The sequence below is a fragment of the Trichechus manatus genome, unplaced genomic scaffold (assembly GCF_000243295.1).
Source record: "Trichechus manatus latirostris isolate Lorelei unplaced genomic scaffold, TriManLat1.0 scaffold00054, whole genome shotgun sequence".
In the NCBI taxonomy this organism is placed as follows: domain Eukaryota; kingdom Metazoa; phylum Chordata; class Mammalia; order Sirenia; family Trichechidae; genus Trichechus; species Trichechus manatus.
Genome location: NW_004443990.1, coordinates 11,026,454 through 11,046,710, shown reverse-complemented (window position 1 = coordinate 11,046,710; position 20,257 = coordinate 11,026,454). Strand labels below are relative to the sequence as shown.

Genomic DNA, 20,257 nt, shown 5'->3' with positions numbered 1-20,257 from the left:
GCTGAGGAGCAGATTTGAAATGGTGGAAGACAGGATCAGCGGAATTGAAGACAAACACTTGGATACAACTCTGTTTGAGGAAAAATCAGAAAAAAGAATGAAGAAAAATGAAGAGACCCTGAGAATTATGTGGGATACAATCAAAAGCAAAAATCTGTGAGTGATCAGAGTTCCAGAACGGGGAGAAAACAAAAGACACAGAGAGGATCATTGAAGAATTGCTGACAGAAAACTTCCCCAATATCATGAAAAGCTGACCATCCAAGAAGCTCAACAAACCCCATGTAGGATAGACCCCCAAAAGAAAATCACCAAGGCATATCATAATCATACTCACTAAAACCAAAGACAAACAAAGAATCCTGACAGCAGCTCAAGAAGAACAAAAAGTCACATACAGAGGAGAAACAATAAGACTAAGCTCGGATTATTCAGCAGAAACCATGCAGGCAAGATAAACAGAAATTAAGACACTATGTAGAAAACCAAACCAAACTTACAAGACTTATTAAAGGATTCAGTCTGAGAATATTCAAATGAGAGTTTTGCAGGATATATTATTCTTGGCTGGCAATTTTTTTTCTTTCAAGGTTTTATATATGTCATCCCATTGAAGAAACAATATCAGACCACAGGCTGAATATAGGATAAATTTCATAGAAACCACAAAGAAAGTTAACAAACCTACTCATCAAAATAAAGAAGGAAAACATAGAGTCTCAGTAAAAACAAAACCTACAAAAACAAAAGAAATGAAACAAAGTCCACAAACAAAAGGATCTCAGCAGAGGAGAGTAAGAGGAACAAAACTGGAGGACATTATGCTGAGTGAAATAAGTCAATCACAAAAGGACAAATATTGTATGAGACCTGTACTGTAAAACTCATGTAAAAGTTTACACTCAAAAAGAAACAATCTTTGCTGGTTACGAGGGATGGGAGGAGTGGGGGGGGGACTAAACAGGTAAGTGGTAACTTTGGTGAAGGGTAAGACAGTATACATTACTGGGGAACCCAGCACAACTTGTACAAGGAAAGGTCATGGACACTTCCAAACTCCCTGAGGGACTGAATTGCTGGGCGGAGGGCTGTGGGGACCATGGTCTCGGGGAACATCTAGCACAATTGGCATAACACAGTTTATAAAGACAATGTTCTACATTCTACCTTGGTGAGTAGCGTCTGGGGTCTTAAAAGCCTGTGAGCAGCCATCTAAGATACTCCACTAGTCTCACCCCTTCAGCAAATGAGAATGAAGAGAACAAGACACGAGGAAAAGATCAGTCCAAAGGACTAATGGACCACAGCTACCATGGCCTCCACCAGACTGAGTCCAGTACAGCTAGATGGTGCCCAGCTACCACCACTGACTGCTCTGACCGGGATCACAATAGAGGGTCCTGGACAGAGCTGGAAAAGGACGTAGAACAGAATTCTAACTCACAAAAAAAGACCAGATTTACTGGCCTGACAGACTGGAGAAACCCCGAGAGTATAGCCCCCAGACACCATTTTAGCCCAGTGGTGAAGCCCCTCCCGAAATCCACCATTCAGCCGGGGATTGGATATCCTCATAAAACAAAACAGGACTAATGAGGCACAGTAGTCCAGGGACAAGGACTAGAAGGCAGGAGGGGACAGGAAAGCTGGTGATAGGGAACCCAAGGTTGGACAGTGTTGACATGTCATGGGGTTGTTAACCATTGTCATAGGGCAATATGTGTACTAACTGTTTGATGAGAAACTATTTGTTCAGCAAACCTGCATTTAAGGTAAAAAAAAAAAAAAAAAAGAATTATCTATGTGAGATCAAATTGACAACAGCAACTCAAAAGGTTTGATGGGCAGCCTAGGGGCCAGTGAGTTGAAGATAATGGTGATGGAATAATTTGGAAAAAGATAGTGAGAATAGCAGCACAAACTGGAAGAATGTAAGCGATATCACTGAATTGTACATGTAGAAACTTTCAAATTGGTGTAACTTTGGCTATGTATATTTTCACCAAAAAAAAAAAAAAAAAGTCCTCAAGGTAGAGAAGGGAGAGTGTTGACATGTCATGGGGTTGTTAACCAATGTCATAAAACAATATGTGTACTGACTGTTTAATGAGAACCTATTTATTCTAGAAACCTTCATCTAAAGTACAATTAAAAAATTTTTTTAAAAAATGAAGTTCACATACATTTTGTAGCAAAGAAATTTATGTCACAAAGTGAGAAAACAGGTGAGGCTTTGAAGGGCTTTGGAGTATAGTGTAGTTTGAGAAATTCCAGTTGTCAATGTAAATAACCTAGACTCTTGGCCTGACAGCACCCTTTATTTGTTCTATAACCAGAGACAAATCTGTAGCCTCACTGGGCCTTCCACATTTACAGACTGCTGACAGAAATACCTGTTTATTTTATGTTCCCGAGGAATTGTCACAAATGAGATGATGCATGTTGATATCATGTACTTCCTGATATGATGTGATCAGAGGGTACTTTACCTGTGTGATCTTCCTCCTCAAAACCCATAACCCCAGTCTAATCATGAGAAAAGCATCAGGCAAATCAAAACCGGGGTACATCCTACAAAACACCTGGCAGGACTCATCAAAACTGCCATGATCATGAAAAGCAAGGAAAGACTGAAAAGCTGTCACAGACCAGAAGAGACTAAGAAGACATGATGACTACATGCAATATAGTATCCTGGATGGGATCTCAGATCAGAAGAAAGACATTAAAGGTACAACTAGTGAAATCCAAATAAAGTCTAGAGTTTAGTTAAGAGTAATGTGTCAATGTTGGCTTCTTAGTTTTGATGAATGTACCATGGTAATGTAAGATGTCAATGTTAGGGGAAACAGAGAGAGGAGAGGGGTGTACAGGAACTATCTCTGCAATTTTTTTGTAAATCTAAAATTATTCCAAATTAAAAAGTTTATTTAAAAAATGAGAAGACAACTAGAAAGGCTTTCTAAAATGTAATAAACGATACACAAATGCTAGATCATGACTAGAAAGAACGTAGACCTGTGTTGAAGAGTTTTGAGTGGATTGATTTGATACAGCATTTTATCTTTTTGTCTGTTGCCTAGTTTGTTTTTTACTAGAAGATGTGCTGAGCAGAACTGTATGCTAGCCAAGAAGCATTGTTTTCTGTTAAGCACATTTAAACACACTTGTAATGCAAAGAGCACTGGTTCAAAAATAGAGTACTGGTTTCCAGACCTGCTTCTATGCTGACCTGCAGTGGGAATTTAGACAATAATTTCACCTGGCTTGGTTTATTTCCTTATTTAAAAGGGGGAGTAATCATGCAGTGGCTGTAAGCATTGAATTAAGTAATGAAGTGAAAGTGTTTTAACACTTACAAAGTGCTATATGCACTAGAGAGAATAGATTTCTGTTGAAATCGATTAATCTGATGCATCTTACATAGCAAAAGAGACTTTGCAGATATGATTAGGTGAAGGATCTCGAGATGAGGAGATTATCCAGGATTATCTAGGTGGGCCCAATGTAATCAAAGAATCGTTATAAGAATGAGGCAGAAGGATCAGCGACAGAGAAGATGTGGTAATGGAAATAGAGGTTAGAGTGATGCGAGGAAGGGGCCATGAGCCAAGGAATGCAAGAAACCTCTAGAAGCTGGAAAAGGCAAGGACACAGTCTCCCCAGAACCTCCAGAAGGCAGGATTCTAGGACTTCTAGCCTCCAGAACTGTAAGGTAATAAATCTGTGTTATTTTAAGCCACTGTGATTATGGTAATATGTTACAGCAGCCATAAGAAACTAATACAATGACTTTATGTATCAATCAACTGGGGTGTATTGAAGGATGCTGAAGGGTAGATAAGCTTAGGGATCCCCTTGCCTTTAAAAGGGGACTAAATGAGGGTTGGGGTGATCACACAGTGAACTCCTGGAGGGAGAATGCCTGTGTCCAGAGTGACACTTGACACCGGAGTTAGTGGAGCCTGTTGCTTGAAGGTCAAACAGGAGATGAGGAGGTGGGGAGCAAGCAAGCACTGGGACTGGGCCAGTGGCCAAAAAGGCCTGGTCACAAAGCATGGGGACACAGATCTGAGAGGGAAAGGCACCAGAAGCCAGAGTCTGAGGTCAGAGGATCAAAGGGCCAGGGAGATGACGGCAAGGGAAAATGATCAAAAGAGCAAACTGGGGGCACCTGGCTGAATTCTTGAAGGTGGCTGACCTAAACTGTTAGCGTTTTCATACCTTGTCCTGCCCCCTCATGCCCTTTCCTATGTCCCCACACTGGTGAACAGCTCCACTCTCCAACCAGTTATCCAAACCCCAGACCTGGGAATAATGATTAAAATCCCTTTCACCCCCAACATGTGTTATAAATTTGGAAACACTGGTTAAGAAATCTGAGGGGGCTGGGGGATCTGCTTTGGTTCTCTTCTTAGGGTACCCTTCATATAAAGGCAATAAAAGCAATATGCAACCCAAAGAACACTATTTCCCACTTCTCAGTTTGAAGATGTTAGGCCAGAACAATGTCTACTTCATTTTCAATTGCTACTCTGTGATCAATTTAGATTGAGCATCTTAGCAGCATTTTATGGTCTTCTACCGTATGGAGGAGTTCCTGGGTGGCACAAATGATTAAGTGCTTGACTACTAGCTGAAATGTTGGTGGTTCAAAGCCACCTAGAAGTGCCTTGGAAGACAGGCATGGAGATCGGCTTCTGAAAGATCACAGCCTTGAAAACCCTATGGAACAGTTCTACTCTTCACACGTGGGGTCACCATGAGTGAGAACTGACTCGATGGCAATTAACAACAACACTATATGGAGGAATGAGGGGCACTGTTGTAGGCCGATTCTAAGTGGCCCCAAAATTCCCATCCCCTGGTGTGTACACCCTGTATAATTTCCCCCACCTGGAGTATGTACAGAACTTGTGAGTATGATGGAATTTCAGCCCCACAATCAGAGTACGTTATCAGGAAAAGGTGAAGGGACTGGGCAGATATGATTAGGGTTTTCAATCAGTTGACTCTGAGTTAATCAAACGGGAGATTATCCTGGATAGAGCTGATCTTTAAAAAAAGGTCCACGATGAACCCTTCCATAAAGGGAGAGATGTCAAGCAAGACACTTTGCAGCTGGCCTTGAAGAAGCAAGCAGCCCTTTTGTGAACTGCTGATGAAGAGGAACAGCCTCTAGGAGCCTAGAAGTGAATTCTGCCAAGGACTGGAATGAGCTTAGAAGATGACCCTAAGCCCTCAAAGGCAATGCAGTCAGACAGAAGCACCTTTTGCAGCCTTCTGAGACCCTAAGCAGAGGACCCTGCTAAGCCATGCCCAGACTCCTGACCCACAGAAACCGTGAGGCAATAAATATGTACTGCTTTAAGCTGCTAAATGTGTGGTCATTTGTTACGCATCAATAGAAAAGTAATCCAGGCAGCACTTACTCCATGGAAGAATGACAGGGTTGCATGGCCCCAGCCAGGCCATCCTAGATCAGCATGCACCCCCTACCATACAGCCTGCTTCCCTTCCTAGGAGGATTGCTGGGAAAAAAGAGAACTCACACTCCTTACTAACATGAGCCTTTCTTAAGGAAAGAAAATAGGCCATTAAAAAAAAAAAAAAGTTAATTAGACATCAGTTCTGAGCCACAGGTGGTCGCCAATAGGTATAATTACCTTCATCTTCTAACCATCTTGATGTTTTAAAAATACCCAACAAGGAAAGGGTCAGAAATAGTATCTTGGGAGGGATTACTGGCCGGGCAGAACAATTACGATTTGATTTTAAAGAAAGCACGGGTGGACCGTGCCAGGAGCCAAAGCTGTCATGGAGTCCCAGTCCTCATCTGAAGTCTCAGCTAAGACTCTCCATTAATCATTCAGACTGCTTAAACACTCAGTTTCACCATCTCGTGGTGCTTCTCAGGTCTCCGAGGAAGAGTAAATTGCTCGCAGCTATTTATTGTCCTCCCACGATTCCTAGGAGCTCTATCCGAACACTTCAAGTGTGGCCCACTAGGCCCCCCACGATCTGGCTCCTGACCACTGTTCCGGGCTAATCTGGAACCACTCTGCCTCTGTCACTGTCCACTCTGCTCACAGTGGACTTAGTAAGTTTCTTACACATGCCACGCCCTTGAGGGCCTCTGAGCCTTTACCGAGGCTCAGTCCTCTGCCTGGAACCCTGCTCTAATCTCACTCTTCACCAGCAATGTCCTTTCTCATCTTCCAGTCTCAGCTTCCCCTGGCTCACACAGTAAGGCCTCTCCTGATCTCCAGATGCTCCTTGCTGGACTTTTCAGAAGCCTGAGTGTTTGCCTTTTATAGCACTTGCTGCAGTTTGTAATTAGGTTTATTACTATTATTTTACCCCTAACTTTAAGAACAGAGGAGGAACTGTCTCCAGAGTGAGGCCTTTGTTTCTTGCCCTTTTCTTTTTTAAGGAGCAAAGAGTCCAGTCTGTTCAGACCCAAGTCGATTTAGCAAACATTGAGCGCCTGCTGTATGCAAGGCCTCACCTGTATTAGGGAGGAGGTGCAAGGAGACGGGGTCCCTCCCCCTAGAAGCTGAACACTCCCCAGTGTCTTCACCGCTCCTTTCTCGGCCCACATCTCCCTCATCCCTCTCCTGGAATTCTACAATAGTTTCAAGCCTCCCTTGGCTTCCAGTGCCTTTTGGGTAAAATTCAAACTTCCGGGTGGCTTTGGAGGCCTTCCGCGATGTGGTCCCTTCTGCCCTCCCCACTTCCAAGCTCCTCTTCCTCCAGTAAGTTGCTCTCTTCCAAGCCTCCAGGCCTTTGTCCATCTTGCTTTATGCTAAATTAGAAATGTGTTATATGCATGTGTGAGTTAAATATATATGTATATATATGTGTGTGTGTATATATATACACATACACACACATATGTACACATACACACACTTTAAGTGCCACTAAGCAAACCCCATGCTGAATCCTTCTAACATGATTAACCCAATCTTTTTGGTTTTGCAGTCTTAGTTTACGGGTTTGTCATCTCTTGCCTGGACAATTTAAAAAACACCCTCAGTGATTCTCCTACCTATGATATCCTCATTGGAATGCATTACATTCCCACCACTATAGCCATTGCTGGTATTGTAAAACATACATTTGATTGTATTTTTCCACACAATAAGAGGTTTGTTATCTCACTTAACAAGATTGGTAGCGTGGCAGTTCCACAGTTAATTCAACACTCAAGTGAGCCATAAAAGACCTGGGTTCTTTCCAACTTTCCATTCTACCATCTTCAATGTGGTTTTGGTCCCCAAATTCATTCAGAAGGCTTCTTCTGCTTACGGGTCATTGATAGAACTGTTGTATTACATGCTCGTATACCTAAACCACTCACTGTCAGGAAAGCGACTCACACTGCCATGATTGCTATAGATATTAACCAAGATTAACCCTCTGGAGCTGGGGAGGGGCTCCATTCCTGAATGCCTGGCTGTGTGGAGGATGAATAGCCAAACAAAACTGGGGCTTTGCCTGCCAGGCAGCCCTTGGTTGTGGGTGGGGTCTGATGGAGGGATAGATTTAAGCAGGTCCTCAAACAAGGTCTGCTAACCAACCCACAGGAAGAATCACAATACGTTGCTGCCTTCTTTATGCTACTAGAATACTTGTATAAACTTCTTAAGGCCCTTGTCACATTGAGTCATGAGTTTATGGTTTATCTTCCCATTTAATCTATGGGTTCTTCACTGAGTGAGAACCACATCTCAGTTACCTCTTTATCAACAGCCCCAAACATGGTGCTTGGCACCAGGTAGGTACTCCAGTTCAACTCACTCTGAACTGTCCAAAGTGAGTATTCCTGTGCTAAGTCCATCTTGTACTTGCCATTGCTAGAGAGCGCATACGTTTCTATCCATCATAAGCTTTTTTGAATTCACATACACTGTTATACCAACTGACAATCACTTCTAGACACCCTAGTAAAGAACGTAAGGGACAATAAAACTTGTCTAAATGGTCTCATGTTAAGGTGCTGTCGAATTGATTTCAGCTCACATGACAGAGTAGAACTGCCCCATAGGGTTTTCTTGACTGTAATCTTTATGGAAGCAGATCGCCAGGTCTTTCTCCTTTGAAGCTGCTGGGTGAGTTCCAACCATCCACCTTTTGGTTAGCAGCTGAACACTTAACCGTTCACCAGGACTCCTTCCAAATGGTCTAGTAATGTGATATTCTCTCCTCTTTCACATATTCACAATCTGAAAAAACCCTGGTAGCAAATCGAAGAACACTTTCAACTTTATAAATAATGTTAAGAGATAAAGAGTCCATTGTCCCAGCACCAACTCAGATAAAGCAGATCATCTGGAGTCTGTCAGATATTAGAGTCTCAGGCCAATTACTGACTTCCCAAACTTTAATGACTCTTATTCGGAGCAGGAGTCAAGAAATCAAAAGACGCATTGCATTCAGCAAATCTGCTGCAAAAGATGTCTTTAAAGTGTTAAAAAGCAAAGATATCACCTTGAAGACTAAGGTGTGCCTGACCCAAGCCATGGTGTTTTCAATCACCTCATATGCATGCCAAAGCTGGGCAATGAATAAGGAAGATCAAAGAAGAATTGATGTCTTTGAATTATGGTGTTGGTGAAGAACAGTGAATATACCATGGACTGCCAGAAGAACGAACAAATCTGTCTTGGAAGAAGTACAGCCAGAATTCTCCTTAGAAGCAAGGATGGTGAGACTTTATCTCACATACTTTGGACGTGTTATCAGGAGGGATCAGTCCCTGGAGAAGGAAATCATGCTTGGTAGAGGGTCAGTGAAAAAGAGGAACTCCCTCAATGAGATGGATTTACACAGTGGCTGCAACAATGGGCTCAAGCACAACAAGGACTGTGAGATGGCGCAGGACCAGGCAGTGTTTTGCTCTGTTGTACATAGGGTCGCTATGAGTCAGAACCGACTGGACGGCACCTAACCACAACAACATCCTTTTCAGGAAGGTTGGAATACACAAAAGTTTAGGAAGTGAAATCATCTGATATCCATTTTCTTTACCAGAAAACTAGAGAGTTCCACGACTGTTAAATCCAGAGGAGGATAAAGTCGTCTCTCAATTAACCACCATGCAGAGTACTTATAAACTCAAGGAATCTTTAAGCACCTTCCATGTTCCAGACATTATGAAAGACCCTCACTTGCATTACTACATTTTTCAGAGTTTAGCCTCTGCCTCATCTCAAAGTGAGAAATATCAAATCCAGTTACAGTGTAACTGATAAAATAATGAGAGTTATACCAACAAAACTGACATATACTGACTCTCACCACGCACCAGACATTATGATAAGCATGTTATCTGCATTATGTCACTTAATCCTCACAAAATCTTATGAGGTAGATTTAGTCCTTGTCTCCATTTTACAAATGAAGAAATCAGGGACTTAGAACAGTTAATCACTTGGAGTGATTGCTGGCAGTTGCACCAGAGGAAGCCATAGAACCCAGACTCAACCCCAGGTCTCTCTGACACCAGATTCTCCATGCTCAGACCTCCACACCTTGCTGCTTTCCTTGTAGCAGGGTTTACACATACTATCTCATTTAAAATTGGAAGTGAGAGATAGGTGAACTCTTTTAAATCAACACATGATGGAAAGACAAAACTTCTTACCTGTGGTTGTCTTAGGAGTAACCACTAACTCAAAACAAGACCTTGTACACATGTAAAGAAATAACACACCAACAGATGGGAAAATAATTGGAAAATATGGAGCAGGAAAGCAAAAATTTTCAGTGCCACTCCGGAACCATCCATGAGCATTCCAATCTCTACAGAGGATGTTCTCTATAGGGGTAGGACTAGTTTAGCAGGACTTATTACAACTTAGAGGGAATGCCCTTTGTTGCTCTAATTCCATACTCAGCAAGGCACAGGGACATAATTATAAATGTAATTTCTAGGATGCTTCAAATATCAGAAGCAGGTTTCCCAGGAGAGAAAAATACATGACCATTCCGTGCATTGGAAAAATATGTCCCCAATGATAAGTATAAAATGCTGTGTATCAATATCATGTTAAAAGAATGCAGCTTGTGTCAATTAAGTTAGTATAAGCTTATTATCAGAAACCTGATCATTTCTGGGTAAATTAATCAAGTCCAGTCTCTTTATGCCTGCTGGGCCAAGAAATAGATGTACCATAGCAAATTTATCAAATTAATAATATTAATATATGAGGCCATTTGGCAGCCAACTGGCTTTTTCCTGGGTCACCCACACTCCCTCACCATGCTTGCTTTCCTCTCATTGGAGAGCTCCAAGATTTCATATTATTTTCTCATAAAACAAATGAGAAAAGTGATACTCAGAGAGATTTATTAACTGAGCTCTGCAGAGTTGATGTAAAAAACTCTATAGGTGAAGGGAAAAAGGAGGCATAGTAGCCAAAATGTACCAAGTGACCTGGGGCACTCCTCTTTCCACTTGCCACCAGCTACAGAGTTCTCATCTGACACTCTGGGCCATCTGTTCTCAGTGCCTGAGAGGGGACAGCACTTTGGCTCTTCTTGACAGCTTTATTTCTTACTCTCTCACATCTCAGCAGTTAAAAAAACTTTGAAATCCCTTACCTGCCTTCCCTTTCATCCTCACTAACATTCTTGCCCCTTTTCCTGCCTCTCTTCCCACTAAAGTCTTAAAGATGCTGATGGATGAAGACCATAATTAGGATATGAGACAGTGGTGGGGAGATGAAGAATAATTATCCCAAACACCCTCCATCCCATTTCCCAACTAATTATGGTATGTTTCTGGCTCTAACTAGTCTTTGATTCTCTGTCCTCTCCCCTCATGCTGACAGTATCCACCTTGCCTGTTATTTTTAGCTGGTACTTGGCCAGATCTGCAAAGTCCTGACCAAGGCTGTTGCTGAAGTGACATCAGTGACAGCATGAATCCCAGCAAGCTTCCTTTCCATGGTCAATTCTTCCAGACTTCCTGCTTCATTAATGTTAACAAATGGCTCTTCCTCACTAAATCAAACGCCAACAGACAGAGCTCCTACCCTCATGCTTCCATCCCCCTCTCCCTGACAGAGCTACCTGTAGAAAGAAGGATCTTGGCATTTAGGCAAAGAGAGAAACACATGTTCTGGTTAAGTTGCCACTGACTTAATAAACTTTCTCTTGATGGAGTATTCACCGGACACATAGTTAGACTGTGTTGCCTTTTGCAATATATTCCATGCTGTGTAGCAAATGCACAATTCTGCAAATAATATTATCTTTCATTCAAATTCCTTTAAAATATAAAATAACAAGAAAAAATGGGTGTGTACCTGGAACGAAGCTTCCCTGGACCACCTCCTTGTACGCCCACCAGCCTTCATGGATTTTTGGTGAATTCTGTTGAGCTAAAGGAAAAATAAAGAAGAGATGCTGAGATGGTGGTGAAGAAGTGCTGTGTCCTGGCTGTGTAAGCCATGAAATAACCCTCTCTACCCAGACGTCACACTACATAATGCAACAGCAACCCTCCACCTTCCGTTTTCAAATCGATTACTAACCTGTAAATATATTACCATCGATTTTATAAAAAGTACTTGAGATTTTTCAGTTGAAGAGAAAGACACAGTAATAGTATATTTAAGCCTATTCGAGTTATTTATCTCTGACTCTCCTCTTCTCCTCACCTGCCCCCTACATACACACACACATGCACACATGCACACAGGAGCACATGCCTACATACATCCTGCTGGAATTGCAGAGGAGGCAGATCTGGTCCACTGGCCAGGCAAGAAGTTTACACGTACATGAAACCCTTGGGATGCGTAGGGAGAGGTAGGGAGTTTGCTGAAAGGGCCAAGTTAGAAGGAGGAAGTATACAATCAACCAGCTTCCCTAAGATGCCAGGAAAATGAAAAAATAAATAACCATGGTGGGGGCTTTTGACATCATAGGGAGAAAGAGTGGAGGGCCCCAAGATATTACAAAGTATCATAGGAATCTGTGAGCTCATAGTGATGTGACCTCAGGACGATCCTTGACATTTATGACAGGTGAAAGGTGAATTAGGGCGATCCCATTATACGGGGGTATACACACTAAAGAAGAAATCCATTGCTGTTGAGTCGATTCCAACTCATAGCGACCCTATAGGACAGAGTAGAACTGCCCCATAGAGTTTCCAAGCAGCAGCTGGTGGATTCAAACTGCCAACCTTTTGGTTAGCAGGTGAGCTCTTAACCACTGTGCCACTAGGACTCCACACTAAAATACAGGTGACACCAAACTTGTATCGATATCTTTATTAATTAAATTGCATTCATAGTTCAGTTCTCAGTCATACTGAAGGAAAAAAAGATAATCAACCATACTTGTAATGTAGCCAGTACATAGTAATTTCTAAACCTTTAGTTTATGTTCCTTCTTTAATTCTTGTTCTATTTTTGGCTTCTCTCTTCAGAGTCCTAGCCATGAAACTCATCATTCTGGGTTAGAGAGGATGGGTACAAGAGAGTCAGTTAGAAAGCAAAGCTATGGGTAGGGAGATGATTTTAACTTTTTTTCCAGGAATTTAACTCCTGACTGAGCTTCAGTTGCTTTACTCCAAGTAACTTCCCACAGTAAAGAGAAGATACTTTTTATGCTATGACATTAAGACCCCTGAGGGTTTCAGCTCTGTGGCTGAAAGAGGATTTATGACATAGGTTAAGTAAAAGAGAAGCCTACGCCTTCTGGAGCTGACATCAGGGTTAGGGGACTTCAGAAACAAATGGGAAGGGGCAAAGAACCTATTTAAGGCTCTGGAAAGACACCACCTTTCAAGTTGCCCAGCACAAATCTTGGGCATGAATACATCAAGGTATACTGAATTTCCTGGTACTCTTGATTTGCTATGTGGCTTGGATGGAGCTCAGATGTTCCCACAGCCTTTGAGGAAGGCACTGAAGGAGGCTGAGTTGAAAGCCAGGGGATCTGCTCTGGGACAGCAGGCAAAGGGGGAAGAGATCTCAAAGCAGAGGCCGGAGAGGTACTGTCCAGCTAGGGAGCCAAGTGCAAGATTCAACAGAGGCTCCTGGTATTTGCAGCACCAGAGAAAGACAAATCCAAAACAAACAAACCCACTGCCAATGAGTTGATTCTGACTCATAGCAACCCTACAGGACAGGGAAGAACTGCCCCATAGGGCTTCCAAGGCTGTAAATATTTACAGAAGCTGACTGCCACATCTTTCTCCCACAAAGCAGCTGGTAGGTTCAAACCACTGACCTTTTGGTTCGCATCCGAGCGCTTTAACTACTGTGCCACCAGGGCTAAGGAGAAAGACAAAAAACAAAAAACCAAACCTGCTGCCGTTGAGCCGATTCTGACTCATAGCAACCCTACAGCAACCCTACAGCAACCCTATAGCGATCCTATAGGAGAAGCAGAACTGCCCCATAGGGTTCCCAAGGAGTGGCTGGTGGATTCGAACTGCTGACCTTTTTGTTAGCAGCCTTGGATCTTAACCACTGCACCACCAGGGCTCCAAGAGAAAGACAAGGAGATTTAAAGTCAGCCAGGGGGCCTTCAGGCCTGACAAAGTAGAGAAACCAGGTAAGTGTTATATGGTTGCAAATTTCACCAACCAAGTGGACAAAGAACATTACCCTTGCATCCAGAAGGGCTCTGACTCTTTCTCTGGGACTTGACATTGAATGACCTACTCTCCTCCTCTTTCGCAATTATTTGAGGAGTCATGATGAGCAAGAAAGGGAATCCCAAAGGCTTAGAAATCCCTGAGATCAGATGTTACCTAAAGCACTCGGGCCCAATGCCCCTTTTTGAAACATACATTTTGTAATGCCCATCTTGACTATAATGAAATAAATTTAATAGACAATACAACCTATTGGGAAAACCAAACATACAAACTGACATTTTGCTAAACTTTAGCCTAGCTCTGCTAGACACAGCCCATATCCTGAGCCTGGAAAATATTCACATTTCTAAAAGCCCACAAGGAATGAGCTATGGATATCACCTAACAGCTTTAAATCCGAGAAAAGCCAGGCCTGATTTTCCTTATCAAAGACAGGAACTTCTGGGTTTTATCAAAATTCAACCAAATGTTATCCAATCAGGATTGTTGCTGCCAGAGAACAAGTTAAACTATAAACATAACCTTCTCTCCACTCAGAGCCAGTTGTTTGGAAAACCACCGTTCCAAGAGGGTGTTTCAGTGTTCCAAGCAAGGCTCTGCTCAGCACTCAAAAATTTTTTACAATTATTTTACAAAACTTTTTGTTTGTTATTTACACACAATATTTCAAAAAAATCAATGTAATGCTTTAACTGTAATATAAGGGAGAAATAAAAGAAATGTAATTTATAATTCAATAGTTTATATTTCATTGTATAAATACTGAAGCATGATACTCTAGAACAGAGATTGGCAAACTATGGTCTACTCGCTCCATATGGCCCACTGCCTGTTTTTGTACGATCCACAAGCTAAGAATGGTTTGAACATTTTTAAATGGTTGGAAAAAAACAGAAGGAAGAAGGATTTTCTGTGACACATAAAATTTATATGAAATGTAAATTTCAGTGTCAATACATAAAGTTTTATTGGAACACAGGCACACACATTGATTTACATATTATCTGTGGCTGCTTCTGCACTACACCGGCAGAGTCAAATAGTTGTGACAGACTTATGGCTTGCAAAGCCTAGAATATCTGCTACACGGCCTTTTATTGAAAGTTTCTGACCACTAATTTGCACAAATGTCAAAGAAGTTAGTCAATATAATCAATATAATGCTGTAACTGTAATAAAAAGCAGAAATACAAACAACATAATTTATAATAAAGTAATATATATTTCAATATGTAAAGGCTTGGGTATGATGGACTAGAAGATAAAACGAAGTAGTCAGATACTTAACTGAAACAGGTAAAAATTACACCATTGTATTGTATTGGAGAATCTAAAATACCACAGGTGGCATTGTTCTCAGTGGAGTGATTTTCCAAAACAGTGAACAACTCTTGGTAACATTTTTAAACAAAAGAAAGTACAACCTTCCCTTGACTTACATAGTATTTGCATCACAGAAGAACAAGATACATTAAAACTATGTAAGAGATACCTAGTGGTCATATGTAAACTGGAATTTGATTCTGGACTCAGATAAATAAACCAGTTTTTCACTCATTTGAAAATGTCTGCTGGGCCATGGGATAATTTTTCATTCTTTGGGACTGTCTAATACATTGGAAAGCATATAGAATCTGTGCTCCCATAGATCAGTGCTAATTGCAACATTTTCATTATAACAATCTCAAGTGTCCCCACTCATTTCCAAAAGAATCCCCCAAGGAACAGGGATGCATCTATTGACAATTGCTGACCTAAAGGGACTATTTATATGTAGTAAATGGGCTAGGCTACAATTTTATGTTAAACAATAATCAAGGGTGGGGTGTCCTAAGAAAGATTTGTTATAGATAAATTAAAGGCTATACCTCTTCCCATGGTGATCCTATTTGTGTCACAGTAGAACTGTACTCTATAGGGTTTTCAGGGCTGTAACCTTTCAGAAGCCGATCACCAGGCCTGTCTTCCGAGGTGTCTCTCAGTGGGTTCAAGCCCCCAGCCTTCTGAGTAGTGGTTGAGCACTGAGTCAGAATCAACTCAATGGCAACTAACAACATCTTTTTCCCATGTTTACTTGTAGTGTCAAGCAAATTTGCCACCCCATCTGTACTCGAATTTTATTATACTCTTTCCTATTATTTGACCATATCCTTAAGTAACTGACATTTTTACCGAACGATAAACCTGTGGGGAAAAAAGAGAAAGCAAAGATGCTTGCCCTTAAGTTGGCAAAAATGGAAAGTTAAGTCTAACAGATATCACCCATCAATTTTTCAAACTATGGTAGCTTTTATGTTCTATAACGCTGAAAGCTATGCCTTCGTTATTTCAAATACCAGCAGGGTCACCCATGGTGGACAGGTTTCAGTGGAACTTCTAGACTAAGGCAGACAAGAAAGAAAGGCCTGGTGATCTACTTCTGTAAATCAGCCAGTGAAAACCCTGAAATCACAACAGAACATTGTCTGATATAGTGCTGGAAGATGAGCCCCCTAGATTGGGCAGCACTCAAAATACACAGTGGGTGCAACAATGGACTTGAACATACCAAGGATCATTAAAATGTGCAAGACTGGGCAATGTTGCATTCTGTTATACACAGGTCACCATGAGTTGGAACCAACTCAATGGTAACTAACAATAAAAACTCTAACAGAATCCTAAGATGATGAGGTTTTCAGGTTTCTAGGTATATTCATATTCTTTCTTTCATACACACACACACACACACACACACACACACACCCCTATGAGAAAGACCTATCAATCTGACCAAAGCATCAGTTTAAGAAATTCCATTTAAAAGGAAGAAAATAAAAGAAGTCCTCAGGTGAGAGTGTTATTATTTACAACAGGATTACCAGAAGCCTCTAATCCACCCAGAAAGTTGTAAAACATTTTACTCTCTCTTCAGCTCTAATCATTGCTTCTGAAATTACTGCATCCATTCAGAAGTGGAATTATGGAAGGTTTTAGCAGGTGGCAAGACAATCAGACTACCTGAGTAAAATCTACTATACTGATAGAACTGCAGAGTTTCCATTAGTTTTTTGTCATGCTTTGTGAAGGACCCAAATTCCCCCTCCAAAAATCAATCTGCCTGAGCAGGGCCCATCTGATGTCTATCAATTACAAAATATGATAGCTGCAGGCTAGAGTTAAAGAAAATGAAGGCATTTTATGTAATATGTTTTCGAATGCCCTTGTATGCCCAGTCAGACCTCATACTGTTTGGCAATTTAGAAAGACAGGATGGCACATTTAAATGGTACTGCATTTAAAGTTCCGCTCCAGTAAGACAGGGGCTTATTTTAGATGGAGCACCTAGAGAAGCGCCTGATGTTGATTTTAACGCCTCCCGGACATTTCTTCAGCAGTCATCTTGTTGATGTTGACATCTGGATTTCGAGCGAGTGGAGAGTTGATTGAGAATTCCTCAGAGAAAACGAATGATTAGAGAGCAGCATTAGCTTCTGCAGCGTTCTCTGCTTCTCTTTGCCTATGGATTCGGTGTTTCTTTACTCAATGCACAACCAGCCCCTGGGAAAAACTCAGGTGTCTAATAACAAGAAAAAACATGTTGATGATCAAAACTGTCATCATTGCCAGAAGAGGGGGTATACACAGCAAGGGCCCCTCTTGGATAGTAAAGAAAACATTTTTCAATTTTATTCTTCTCTTTTCAGTGGGGCAGTTTGAGGACTTGCGAGTTTCAAAACACACAGAATTTCAGGATTTCCAAAGAGAACACAGGGTTGCCCCAGTCTCTTTTTGTACAGTTGAGGAGACTGAGAAGGGAGATCACTGCTAAAAGTATGGGGTCTTAAAACAGAAGCCGGCAAACTTTTTCTGAAAAGGGCCAGATAATAAATACTTCAGGCTTCATGGACGATACTGTCTCTGTCTCAGCTACTCAGCTCTGCCAAGGTAGCACGAAAACAGCCATAGACAATTTGTAAATGAATGGATGTGGCTGTGTTCCAATAAAACTTTATTTACAAAAACAGCCAGAGGGTCAGATTTGGCACTTGGGCCAGAGTTTGCTGAACCATGTCTTAGAGCCAGAAAGGATTTTTGTCATTTAGTTTGCCTCCTGTTCAAATGTTTAGGAGTAAGCTACTTAAAAGAGAAAATCAGAAAGAATTTTGGATTACATGATTTTCCAATTACATGTAAATGATATCTGATCAATAAGCCCTGAAGAAAGTACATGTAACACTAAATCTTTCCCAGACTTCCTGAAGCTGATCACCAGAATCTGCATTCAAATTCAATATGGCCCTACCCCCACCCCACTTCCACTGGGCTAAACCAGCAAAGTTGGAGGGGGCCTCGTATAAACACCTCCCACAATCCCATCCTGGGTTTTCCAAACTAGTCATAAGGGACCTGAACAACTCCCAGAATCCTGTTAGTCCTCTCACAAACCCACGGAAGCACGTTTCTACTGACTTCTGGGAACCTCGCCTGTTTCCACATACAAAGTAATTATATTTTCACACTTTAATCTTTTCACAAAGTCCCTGGGTGACGCAAATGGTTTGCACTTGGCTGGTAACCAAAAGGTTGGTGGTTCGAACCCACCCAGTGGCACCTTGGAAGAAAAGGTCTAGCAATCTGCTTCTGTAAAGATTACAGCCAAGGAAACCTATGAAGCAGTTCTATTCTGCAACACACAGGATTGACACAACGACAACAACAGTCTTATCACATCACTTTGAGACTGGCTTTTACAACTCCCCTCTATATATTTTTCAGTCCCTATAATTAGCTGCAAAACTTAGTTACATAACTTAAATAACTTAGGTTCAGAGAAAACACAACTGCAAAATACCTATGAGTGGAAATTAAAATGGTCTCTTGACCTGGTAGAAAGCAAGATGCGAGAGTGCACAGGTGAGGCAGGAAAGGAAGTGATGCAAGAGAGAATGAGGAGTCCTCACAAAGAGCCCAGTGAGGGAAGGGACATTATTTAATAAAACTCTGTCACCAGTCAAAACACATCAAGCTGTAAAAATGTACACTTCAAAAATGAGCTACCAGGCCCTAGTACCATTATACTTGTGCTGGGGTAGTCTACAACCATATATATGGGAGAGGCAGTTAGAGTACAAGTGCTGCTGTGGATACTTAGTTTTAATGTCATAGTAGGAGTCTAGAACAGTTGCTTCCCTAAGAAACTGCTTTACTCTGCCTGAAGAGGTAACTGAGACGGAGACATTGAGTCAGTTGGACCAGTGGGAACACCAGATGTTGGAAAGGGAAAAAATCCTGCTAATATTGGGTTCCCTTTCATGGCCAATTCTGCCCCAAGTGGGAAACTGAAACGTTGAGAAGAGCAAAGTCGCCAGAGGAAACGTCAATGATCACCCTTGTTGTTAGCTGCCGTTGAGTTGGCTCAGACTCACAGTGACCCCGTGTACAACAGAACAAAGTGTTGCCCAGTCCTTTGCCATCTTCATGATAATTGGTATGTTTGAGTCCGCTGTGATAGCTGTTGTGTAGTACCTTCCAACTGACGTGAATTATCTTCAAGCACTATATCGGATAGCATTCTGTTGTGATCCATAAAGTTTTCATTGACTAATTTTCAGAAGTACATCACCAGGCCTTTCTTTCTAGTCTGTAAGCTTAACTGAAACCTGTCCACCATGGGTGACCCTGCTGGTATTTGAAACAACAGTGCCATAACTTCGATCATCGTAGCAACACACAAGCCACCATAGTATGACAAACTGACGGAACAGTGATGGAACGACCACCCTAGTGTACTGCATTGGACCTGACAGGGAGATAGCCATCCCCAAGTGCTTGACTTTTACACCAACTGGTAGGGTGTCTCCCTCCTCTCTGAACCCTCAGCATTATGTATTATCCTATGTTCTGTTTCCATGTCACTCTTTGACATTGCATTGTGACTTTCTTGAGGTTAGTGAATGTGTTTTATTCATCTTTGAAATCATATTATTTATGCAAAGTCTGGCACATGATACCTGTTGCCATCGAGTCAATTCCAACTCATAGCAACCCTATAGGACAGAATAGAACTGCCCCATAGGGTTTCCAAGGAGCAGCTGGTGGATTCGAACTGCTGACCTTTTGGTTAGCAGCTATAGCATTTAACCACTGCGCCACCAAGGCTCTGGTACATAATAGCGCCCAATAAATTTGGATGAATCCATGATAAATGTTTTAGGGAACTCGTACATTTATACAAACATGCAGCCCAGTTCTATCAATCTTTGGGAGGTTTTAGACTATCTCCTAAGATTTGTAGGTGCATTGCCTATATTTTTAGTCAATGAGCATGTGGACAACAGGGTTTTTTTTTTTTTTTTTTCAGTTAGCTATCAGGCCCACCCTTGCTTGACAGGTGGGAGAATACCAGGAGCTGACACCCTGACTGGAGAATTCAAGGCCACAGCAACCCCATTTTTTTTAGTTCAATGTGTTTCATTTAAAGCTAATGGAGGAAAATGCCACAACAGAGTATTTACATCTCTGTCATTCTGCGCTTTTTCTGAACCTGTGAGACAAGGATGAATGTCATTTCTGTCCCTCCACTCAGTGGACCTCCACTTACCATAAAGACTGGACAAACACTTAGATCATCAAGGATTGCACTACTCACTG

The 20,257-nt window shown here is 41.6% G+C and overlaps 1 protein-coding gene across 2 annotated transcripts in view; it reads right to left on the bottom strand.

Annotated features, from left to right (window-relative positions):
- CA10 (carbonic anhydrase 10) overlaps positions 1-20,257 on the bottom strand; it is a 543,166-nt gene that overhangs the window by 440,290 nt on the left and 82,619 nt on the right. For both annotated transcript variants that reach the window (XM_004377910.1, XM_012555979.1), the window contains exon 3: positions 11,316-11,390. In XM_004377910.1, the coding sequence (XP_004377967.1) occupies positions 11,316-11,390 (75 nt within the window). The remainder of the gene's footprint in view (positions 1-11,315; positions 11,391-20,257) is intronic.